This window comes from Lates calcarifer, linkage group LG1, assembly GCF_001640805.2.
Source record: "Lates calcarifer isolate ASB-BC8 linkage group LG1, TLL_Latcal_v3, whole genome shotgun sequence".
NCBI classification, from domain to species: domain Eukaryota; kingdom Metazoa; phylum Chordata; class Actinopteri; family Centropomidae; genus Lates; species Lates calcarifer.
Window position 1 is genome coordinate 18178074 of NC_066833.1, and position 10832 is coordinate 18188905.

Below are 10832 nucleotides of genomic sequence, written 5' to 3' on the forward strand. Positions count from 1 at the left end.
CACAGTTTCCATAGTGACAATGATTTTTGTTTTAATGCCCTCAAGCTCTTTGAGAATGTTTGAACACATTTGACATCAATGTAGTGTTTAAAATAAGCTGAGAGGCCAAATGTTGACTATACCAATTAATATTTAAAAAAAAAATCAAACTAGTAGCATGTGTGTTACATTAGCTCCTTACCTCTACTCCTCTTGCATAGAGCTTTTCTGTCTGTCAGAAGTATTTATTTTTATACTGAACATGATCCATATAGTTTTGGAGTGTTGGAGTGCAACATAGAAAATGGATGAATCCTAATAGCCACAGAAAACACAAATACTGTATTTTGCTATTATATCATACTGTCATGAGAAAAAAAAGATAGTTTCAAATTTGCAGAACCTTATTTGCAAATTAACTGAGAATTTAAGAATACTAAATGTGCTACAAATCCAATTAAACATCAGAGTGCACATTTTTTCTAATTACTCAGTTTCCTTATACAATAAAACAGTGCCAGAGTCAATCAACACTTTTGATCGTGTTTCTTGTGTACACCACCCAACTGAAGAAGAAATGCCCTAAACATTTTAAGAAAAATAACCCACCAGCAGAGACTCCCAACAGATTTAAAAACAAGCAGCAGTTCACTGAGTAACATCAAAAGTATCAAACTTCACACAGAGGAGAATGAAGAAGCAGAGCTGAACAAAACATTTAACTTTAAGTATGTGCAACTAAGCATTCTGGGTAAAGCTGTACTAGTAGAGCAAACTGTAAAAACTAACTAGTCGCACAGTTCATACCTTAAATAATGAGTTGACTGAAATTATGGAAAATCATATTTTCCTCTTTAACACAAATGGCATCTAATGCAGATGGTTTCAGGTGGTGAGATTTTATGCTCAATACAAGACAGGTTTTTGTTGTTCTAAAAGCATAAAGAAATTACATTTCAGCCAGAACATGGCCGGCACATGGGCCAACTTGTAGCTTATCACAGACACATTAATATTGTTGTTAATGTTCATAAGTAACTTTAGAGACAGTGTTGCTGTTACATAAATTGTCCACCAGAGGGCGTTAAGCACTGACAAGTACTGCTCAGCACAGGTCTTGGAAATAAGTGTTAAGTAACCAAATTTAAGGGTCCTAATAAATAAAAAAGTTATCTTATTTTATATCTTTCTTTGTGTTTTTCTCCAAAAGAGTATTGGTCACTACTTTTCAGTCTATCAAGATTTTTTTAAATCCAAATACAAATGCCAGTATTTGCCTAAAAAAAATCCAGTTTGGCTAAATTTTCCTTTGACCTGCAGTGTGTCTTTTTAGAAAACTGGTCCTAGTTACTCTCAGTTTTAACCATTAGTGTTGTGTAACAGTAGGAGTAAATCATTCTTCTTAAGTGGGGGTTGCTGAGCTCCATAATGTTCATCATACCAAACACCGTTGTTCTATATGAAACATATGGCACTAAAACTTTGTTCTATCGTTCTTTAATTTCTGTACAAAGTAATCTGAAATGATCAAATACCATTACAGACACACACACACACACACACACACACACACACACACAACCCCCCTGTACACTTTGCTAAAGGACCATTTGTTATTTGACTCTAGAAGCTACGAAACGTCGTCATGTCCTTCGGCTCTTTGCTCGGTACGCACCAGTCGTCGGCCTCATGGATCGTCTTGTAGTGTTTCCACGCTGACTTGTTGTACACAGGGAGCCTCTCGATGGACTCCGTGGAGAGCGCCTGACAGAAAATTGAGAGAACGTTCAAACACATGCATCCATTCTACCGTCCTTTCTGTTAATGTTAAAAAAAAACAACACTCAGTTACCCGAATGTAGATCACAGCATCAGTTCCATATCCCTCTAGAGAGTACAGCTTCAGGTCCCCTTGAAAGTACCGTGCATACAGTCGAGAGATGGGCAGGCCGTGACCATAACCAGCCTGGTCAAAAATAAAGCAGAGTTTGTTTCTCCAACCTCAAAACAACCCAGACACAATGAAGACTGTGATGTGGCTGAAAACTCTGGAAAAAGTTATTAACGGACATGGAGTTTTTAAGCAAGACCCTGAGCTGGTTTAAACTCTTAACCTACCAGGACTGGATGTGGTGGCTGTTATTGATCTAGATAATGATATAAAGGATCCTTTTTTTGCTTAGTTACATTTCCAGCAAAAGGGAGCAGGGACTTCGCACAACACAACCATTGAGCCAGAGTTAGCTATAGATCTAATCTGCATCTGTGGTCATTATCACCCTAACCCCATAATACTCATTACGTCAGGGCCAAGATGTGTTCTCAAAGATGTGTTCTCAAACCCCCATAATGTTACAGGGAGAGATCGTCCATATTTCTCTGCCCAGTTTAATTGTTCATTTATCTGTGTTCACTGTTATATACACAGTTGTTAATATGTTAACTGAGCTCATGAATTAAAAACAAAACACTAAAATAACCACAGGACTCTCTGCGATAAAGAATCTGGAGCATTATCATGTCACTGACTCAGGTTTTGTTACCAGAGAGCAACAAATTCAATCTCACCAACAGTAAATATCCAACAGAGATAAACGACAGAAGTGATTACAAACAAGCAATTACTGCACACAGGGTTTATATAAAATCAACACCTCGTCACTTATAATGATGGTACAGTCTGGATGCATCTAGAGTGAAGTGGGAAAAGTGTTTTCACTGTTCACATCTATCCATCACTGATACTGACCAGAGGAGCGGCACGTGAGCCGTCGATGCTGGGCCGAGGAGCCGTGGAGTACGTGTAGGTGAACAGCCTGTCGATCTTCCGCAGGGGCACGCCTCCTCCCCGATCGCTCACCTGAAGAAGGGACATGTGGTATGAACACAAACAGGAGGGGGTTTTCATCTCCAAACCTGGTGCTTGAACAGGCAGGGATTCTGTTCAGGGAAGTTTAAGTAAGTAAAAAAGTAAATCAGAGATGAATCCAGCAGTGCACGTTTACCTTGACAGTCAGATCTTCAGTTCCCAGAGCGACCTGTGTGTGGATGGGAGGATACTCCAAGGCATCGCCGTACAACTCCATGGTGGCTCGCATGGCGTTCTGCAACAAGGCAAGTACACCACAGATTTTCAAAGTGTAAAACTGCCTTTATCTCATGTGATCAAATGACAGGGTGAATACAGGATAAATGTAAATAAATAAAGAATATATCAGAGTTCAAATTGTGTGAGATTAAGTGTAATGATAAATTCAGAAGAGTATATATGAGGGGAAGAGTCCAAAACACAAATCTTACCTTAAAAAGTTCAAACACCATGTGATACAAATGAGATGGGACATAGACGACAGTGATGGGTTTTCCCTGCTCTTTGACTGTCAGGACAAACAGATCATCAAAGAATAAATACATTTGGTTTAATCTAGTCATAGAAACAGATGTGTATGCTTGTAACATACATATTTTCTTTTCTAATATCCAAACAAATTACCGTTGAATTCCTCCAGTGTCAGCTCAGGAGAGTTCATGTAATACCGGTCACAGAGATTTCGTGCATTTTCGTAGGCGTCTACGAGGAAGACGTTTGTTTTCAGGAAAGAACAACAACAACACATGAATACTCGAATAGCAGCATATTTGAACACAGTCACAGCTTGTCTCTGCTCAAATGTCTGCACTCGTAAAAAAAGAAAAAAAAAGATGTTCTCACCTTTAATAACCTCACTGACCCGACAGTGTGGATCAATACTGCCGATCTGTTTGGGATGTGCTGGGTTCACCTTCACCTTCCCACCAAAGAGGAGCGCTGCAAGGAAACACAGGTGACGTCAACATGCAAAACAGTACAGCATGGAAATTATTTCAAAGGAAAACAGTTTATATTTCCACAAAACATGTGAGAGCACAACTGTTACTTTAAAGATTTAATATTATCCTGTACGTTCTGATATGCACTAACAGAGATCTTGCAGGTTTGTTGTCTGTCAGGCTGTACAACATAAATTTTGCCAGAACTGAAACACAACAATGTAACATGACCTCACAATGTAACCACAACCTTGTCAGTATTGTTTCTGTATAAAAAACTTTGCAGTCATGCAACTTTCTGTTAATTTTCCACTAAATCTTGTTTTTTTAACCTGCTTGTTATTTAGCTGATGTTTTCTGGAGTTTAATTGTTAACTTCTTTTGTTTCATCATTATGCTGCTTTATCTGTCCTTTGTCCTGCAAAAAGGACGTAACATTTAGATGGACATATCTAAAACAAAATAATATTTGTGATACTGCCTCTTGTTGTGTAAATCTGTGAAGGGTGACTATCTTTTATCCCTCTGACGAATCAACAATTCACTCAGCATGGATGAGGGGCAAGTCGCTTCCAGTTCCCAGAAAATGGCTTTGGGTGTGGTCTGTTGATTCCTAGTTCACTGTGGCATCAGCTCTAAATGATCCAAAAACCAAGATGTCTGCCAGGACTGCGTTCAGATAAATAAAGCTTTGATCTCCTGCTAATGGAGCAGCCTGACTCTGTGACAAATCTTCACTGAGATGTTACATTATCATCACAATGTTCTGCTGTTGAGGGCTTTTCTCTCTGACACAAGTACGACTATAAGCACACTGGTGACACATTATATTATTCATTCCTGACATTAAATGATGAAGTAGAAGAGAATGTGCTCACTGTGCTGGTTGAGCAGCATCCTGATGGATATCCTGCTCATGTAGAAACGATCCAGAAAATACTGAACGTTCTGGCTGACGACTGGGTCCGTGCCGTAAGTCTCTTTGTATTCCACAACTCCCTGAGCCATGGTGGGGATGACATCATTGTGTCGATTTCTGATTTTTATCACAGCATCTGTGAAACTAAAGGAAAATATAATGTTTCAAGTTTTTGGCACTGAATAAAACATTATAAACATAACAAAACTGTGAGTGTATGTTTTGATTTACTTACTCATATGTGACTTTTTCATCGTCTGCGTTTTTGTCTTTGAACTCAAGAATCTCCTGAAGACTTTGCATGTACCTGTGAAAGAAGAAAAATCATCACTATGTATTTGCAGGCAGTGGCATCAGCGTAATTTGAGAGCTGACAAGTAAAGGCAAAAACCTACATACCAGCTCTGGACCAGCCGGACTGATGGAGTCCTTAGCAAGTTGTCTGGCAATAAGTTGATCTCTTTCATGATGTTCGCCAACCTCACAGGCAGCTCCTGTCTGAGGAAGGCGAATGATGTTTTCTCACATGCATTTTCTGAGCCTGGAGGGTGAAAATAAAACAGAAATATCAGAAATCTTTAATATTACTATTTTAAATAATAATGCAGGGGGAAAAGTTGTCACAAAAATTGTGGGCTGCTTGTCAGTGCTGGATATTCATGATTTTTGCATTAATGTGAGTCAGTTTTTTGATTTGACTGGGTTTTCCTTAGCTGAATTGGCCCAAACAACAATTTCTATAACTATACCACATCATGATCCATCAGTTTTATGACATAAAATACACATACAGGTGATTATCAAAGTAGGATAACGAAGTAACATTTTACTGTTCTCTTATTTTTACATGTTTGTTGTGAACTACTGTATAATCTCCTCGAAAATACCAAATTAAACAATGTGAGAGGTGAAATTCATTATTTGACCGATCAACCACTGCTTTAAAAAAGACAATCAATGTGTGCACAGCTGATCGATGACTGTAAATATGTGTGTGTGTGTGTGTGTGTGTGTGTGTGTGTGTGTGTACCTCTTACCAAAATCCAGAAACTGCTTCATTGAAAGAGGAGAGGGTGAAAATTTGGAGTAATAGTCTATGTCCTTCCCTATGGACACGCTGCTCCTCAGAAACCTTAATATCCTCATGTTGACAGGTCCTGTGTTTGTTCAGACGGTGGTGTCACAAATTGAAATGGCTGTGACAAGGTTTGATGACAGCTGACAGTTACAGTTAATCTATGTTGACATTAGCTTGTCGGCTAACTCCAGTAGCTCGCAAACACACTCGTTAAAACAAACGTCCGGTTGTCAGGCGGTTTGGTGAAATGTGTCCATCCATAGTGACTGTAAAAATATTTCTAAATGGTCCCTTATTTCAGTTTGCGTGTTGCCCAATCCTCGAAGGCAGAAATGTCAACATGTCAGGACGGTTGTGCTGCAGTCAGTGTGCGGCTAGCTAATACAGAGAGTAACAACCACGTCAAGAGAAGTCACTGCCCATAAACTTTAAGGAAAAAAACGATATTTGGCCAAAATATTTTTCCATTTTATCAGTTGTAATTGTACATTTAGGGAGTAATGAGGGCGCTTGAGCGAAATAGTTCGTTATTTCTTCTTTTGAGTCTTAACTTAAGTCGGCAATAAGCTGGTACTCTGTTCATATGGTGATTTTTTTTTTCAGACCCTGTTTACTCTTTGGAGAGTTAACGTAACCAAGTTGCGTGACCCGGAAGTTATTCTTTCCTTAACTTGATTCAGTCTTGCGGACGTTAACGATCAAGCAAGGATAATGAAATAGTACAAATAATGTTAATGTTAATGTTTGGGGCCGATCGGTGTACATCTGCAGTTGGAGCCTCTAAATTTGAGGCTTTTGTTAAGGGATTTTGTATTGTTTTATGATGGCTTCAGGGTTATGTCACACATTAATTTCACCCTGCACTGTATGCGAATTTACTGCAAGAAAACACTCGGAGTCAGTGACTTCCGGGTCACACAAATCGAACAAATTAGATATCAAAATAAAGTTCGTTTCGTTTTCTCATTTCCTATTTTTGATCTGAGCGCAAAAACGAAAGTTAACAAGTCATTGCTTGTTTTGTTGTCAGACTAAAAGACTAAGGGAACAGTGAAATAACGAACATTTTCGCTTTTGGATTCTCACTTAAATGTGGCAAGGCTCAAATGTCACAGAGGTACAACCAGAAGTGACTATTTTGTACATTATCTGCTTTAAATAACGATGTAAATAGTCCTCTTTCATATTCATGGGAATGAGTGGCGGGTTTAACTTCGGGCAGCCCTCTACGGGTTTCACTTTTGGAGCTCAGAAGACTACACCTGCAGGCTCTGGATGGGGCTTCACCTTTGGCTCTCCCACCCAGGCCAACTCCAATTCTACTGCCGCTTTTAGCTTTGATACAGCAAAGAGCACAGCAGCCGGCAAAGGATTCTCTTTTGGGACCCCCACCACCTCATTTGGTCTGGGTTCAACTTCTCAAACCACAACAGCAACAGGGTTGACCTTTGGCTCCATGGCAGCTCCACCTGCAGGGTCAGGATTTACCCTGGGTGGTGGTTTGTGCACAAAGACCACCACTGCTGGTCCTGGAGGAGGGGGCTTCAACTTTGGCATCTCCACCCAGGCCAGCTCCAACTCTACCAGCTCTTTTAGCTTTGGCACCCCAATGAATAGCATAGCTGCCGGCAAAGGATTCTCTTTTGGGCCCCCTACCACCTCATTTGGTCTGGGTTCAACTCCTCAAACCACAACAGCAGCAGGGTTGACCTTTGGCTCCATGGCAGCTCCACCTGCAGGGTCAGGATTTACCCTGGGTGGTGGTTTGTACACAAAGACCACTGCTGCCACACCTGCAGGAGGGGGCTTCACCTTTGGCAACTCCACCCAGACCAGCACCAACTCTACTGGCACTTTCAGCCTCAGCACCCCCATAAAGAACAGAGCAGCCAGCAAAGGATTCTCTTTTGGGACCCCCACCACCTCATTTGGTCTGGGTACAGCTCCTCAAACCACAACAGCAGCAGGGTTGACTTTTGGCTCCACAGTAGCTCCAGCTACAGGGTCAGGATTCACCCTGGGCAAAGGTTTATCCACACAGACCACTGCTGCCAGCCCTGGAGGAGGTGGTTTCAACTTTGGCTCTCCCACCCAGGCCAACTCTAACTCTACCAGCACACTTAGCTTTGGCACCCCCGTAAAGAACAGAGCAGCCAGCAAAGGATTCTCTTTTGGGACCCCCACCACCTCATTTGGTCTGGGTACAGCTCCTCAAACCACAACAGCAGCAGGGTTGACTTTTGGCTCCACAGTAGCTCCAGCTGCAGGGTCAGGATTCACCCTGGGCAAAGGTTTATCCACACAGACCACTGCTGCCAGTCCTGGAGGAGGTGGTTTCAACTTTGGCTCTCCCACCCAGGCCAACTCTAACTCTACCAGCACACTTAGCTTCGGCACCCCCGTAAAGAACAGAGCAGCCAGCAAAGGATTCTCTTTTGGGACCCCCACCACCTCATTTGGTCTGGGTACAGCTCCTCAAACCACAACAGCAGCAGGGTTGACTTTTGGCTCCACAGTAGCTCCAGCTGCAGGGTCAGGATTCACCCTGGGCAAAGGTTTATCCACACAGACCACTGCTGCCAGTCCTGGAGGAGGTGGTTTCAACTTTGGCTCTCCCACCCAGGCCAACTCTAACTCTACCAGCACACTTAGCTTTGGCACCCCCGTAAAGAACAGAGCAGCCAGCAAAGGATTCTCTTTTGGGACCCCTACCACCTCATTTGGTCTGGGTTCAACTCCTCAAACCACAACAGCAGCAGGGTTGACCTTTGGCTCCATGTCAGCTCCACCTGCAGGGTCAGGATTTACCCTGGGTGGTGGTTTGTACACAAAGACCACTGCTGCCACACCTGCAGTAGGGGGCTTCACCTTTGGCAACTCCACCCAGACCAGCACCAACTCTACTGGCACTTTCAGCCTCAGCACCCCCATAAAGAACAGAGCAGCCAGCAAAGGATTCTCTTTTGGGACCCCCGCCACCACATTTGGTCTGGGTACAGCTCCTCAAACCACAACAGCAGCAGGGTTGACTTTTGGCTCCACAGTAGCTCCAGCTGCAGGGTCAGGATTCACCCTGGGCAAAGGTTTATCCACACAGACCACTGCTGCCAGTCCTGGAGGAGGTGGTTTCAACTTTGGCTCTCCCACCCAGGCCAACTCTAACTCTACCAGCACACTTAGCTTCGGCACCCCCATAAAGAACAGAGCAGCCAGCAAAGGATTCTCTTTTGGGACCCCCACCACCTCATTTGGTCTGGGTACAGCTCCTCAAACCACAACAGCAGCAGGGTTGACTTTTGGCTCCACAGTAGCTCCAGCTGCAGGGTCAGGATTCACCCTGGGCAAAGGTTTATCCACACAGACCACTGCTGCCAGTCTTGGAGGAGGGGGTTTCAACTTTGGCTCTCCCACCCAGGCCAACTCTAACTCTACCAGCACACTTAGCTTTGGCACCCCCGTAAAGAACAGAGCAGCCAGCAAAGGATTCTCTTTTGGGACCCCCACCACCTCATTTGGTCTGGGTTCAACTTCTCAAACCACAACAGCAACAGGGTTGACCTTTGGCTCCATGGCAGCTCCACCTGCAGGGTCAGGATTTACCCTGGGTGGTGGTTTGTGCACAAAGACCACCACTGCTGGTCCTGGAGGAGGAGGCCTCAACTTTGGCATCTCCACCCAGGCCAGCTCCAACTCTACCAGCTCTTTTAGCTTTGGTACCCCAATGAATAGCATAGCTGCCGGCAAAGGATTCTCTTTTGGGACCCCCACCACCTCATTTGGTCTGGGTTCAACTCCTCAAACCACAACAGCAGCAGGGTTGACTTTTGGCTCCACAGCAGCTCCACCTGCAGGGTCAGGATTTACCCTGGGTGGTGGTTTGTACACAAAGACCACTGCTGCCAGTCCTGGAGGAGGTGGTTTCAACTTTGGCTCTCCACCTTGACCAGCACCAACTTTACCAACACATTTAGCTTTGGCACCCCAGCGAAAAGCACAGTGGCTGGCAGAGGATTCTCTTTTGGGACCCCCACCACCACATTTGGTGTGGGTCGTAAAACCACAGCAGCAGCAACAGCCACAGAGGTTGACTTTAGGTTTCACAGCCGCTCCAGCTGCGAGGTCAGGGTTCACACGGGGTGGCAACTTGTAATTCCCATATATTTCTGTGTAGCAATTAGTTTGTGGCAACAAATATGTTTAAGTTTCACCACTACAGTAGAGCTACAATTGAAGATTACTTTTATCAACTAATCTGCCTATTATTCTCTCAGTGATTGTTCAAATGTCAGAAAATGTGAAAATGCCTGTTATATTTTCCAACAGTCTGAGCTTTCATCTTCAGGCTTGTCTTGGCTAACCAACAGTCCAAAAACCAAAAATGATCAGTTTATTATGCTTTGCAAAGAAAAGCAGGAGTTCCTTACATCTTAAAACCAAAAACAACAAATATTTGGCACTTTTCCCCAAAGAATATTAAAAGCGTAGTTGCTGATGATGCCGATTGACTAATTAATTAATGCATTAATTGTTGCAGCTCTACTCTTAAACATGATAGCAACTGAAATAGCTCATTTTTACCTGGCCCTGAAGTCCTGTTTTGCTGGTTTGATTCTTTGGTACAATTTGTGTTCAATCACACTACGAAAACTAACCCACCGAAAAGCAATGGTTTCCATTTTTCCAGTTCAGTCTTATTTTTTGGTGTCACTAGTGGGTTCAGTGCTGTGTGCCACACACAGCATGCCCCCTATAGTTTTTATTTTGTGTGCAAAAGTGCTCTTCTCAAATGAAAAGTCAAAACCACCTGGATAGAGCTTATTGTCTTATCTGGCTGAAGAAATGTCTTAAATCAGTGGTTCCCAACCTAGGATTCTGGGCTCCACAAGGGGTCAAGCGTTGAATATAAAGGGTCACCAAATGACTATCAAAGGAGGATAAAACAATAACATTTAGCTGTTCTGTTCTCCTGTCTTTACATTTTTGTTGTGAAATACTGTACAGTTTCCTCTGAAATGCCAAATTAAACAATGTGTGAGGGGAAAGCAA

The 10832-nt window shown here is 42.9% G+C and overlaps 2 protein-coding genes across 3 annotated transcripts; one reads left to right on the top strand and one right to left on the bottom strand.

Moving 5' to 3' along the window:
• Window positions 1–14: 14 nt before the first annotated feature.
• On the bottom strand, window positions 15–6163 carry pdk1 (pyruvate dehydrogenase kinase, isozyme 1). Its single transcript, XM_018684803.2, has 11 exons — window positions 5746–6163; window positions 5108–5249; window positions 4944–5015; window positions 4668–4852; window positions 3692–3787; window positions 3473–3550; window positions 3280–3356; window positions 2985–3083; window positions 2729–2839; window positions 1832–1945; window positions 15–1743 (listed from the first exon to the last, which is right to left on the bottom strand). The coding sequence occupies exons 1-11, from the start codon at window positions 5852–5854 to the stop codon at window positions 1603–1605; spliced, it is 1224 nt and encodes a 407-aa protein (XP_018540319.1). The 5' UTR covers window positions 5855–6163; the 3' UTR covers window positions 15–1602.
• A 265-nt stretch (window positions 6164–6428) lies between these two features.
• On the top strand, window positions 6429–10832 carry LOC108888699 (uncharacterized). 2 transcript variants are annotated; one of them, XM_051071354.1, is made up of 2 exons: window positions 6429–7813; window positions 8078–10832. In XM_051071354.1, exons 1-2 carry the CDS (start codon window positions 6976–6978, stop codon window positions 9727–9729), a joined length of 2490 nt encoding a protein of 829 aa, XP_050927311.1. In that variant the 5' UTR covers window positions 6429–6975; the 3' UTR covers window positions 9730–10832. The 2 variants fall into 2 exon arrangements, with proteins under 2 accessions (XP_050927311.1, XP_050927314.1); XM_051071357.1 differs by having other exon boundaries at window positions 8342–10832.

Excerpts from the sequence above, each read along its gene's own strand:
- pdk1 (XM_018684803.2), bottom strand. The coding sequence starts at position 5,854 with ATGAGGATATTAAGGTTTCTGAGGAGCAGCGTGTCCATAGGGAAGGAC. Across the intron at positions 4,853-4,943 it reads GATGAAAAAGTCACATATGA|TTTCACAGATGCTGTGATAA; the intron begins GTAAGTAAATCA and ends ATTTTCCTTTAG. Across the intron at positions 3,357-3,472 it reads GACACTGGAGGAATTCAACG|TCAAAGAGCAGGGAAAACCC; the intron begins GTAATTTGTTTG and ends TTGTCCTGACAG.
- LOC108888699 (XM_051071354.1), top strand. The coding sequence starts at position 6,976 with ATGGGAATGAGTGGCGGGTTTAACTTCGGGCAGCCCTCTACGGGTTTC. Across the intron at positions 7,814-8,077 it reads AGGATTCACCCTGGGCAAAG|GTTTATCCACACAGACCACT; the intron begins GTTTATCCACAC and ends CCCTGGGCAAAG.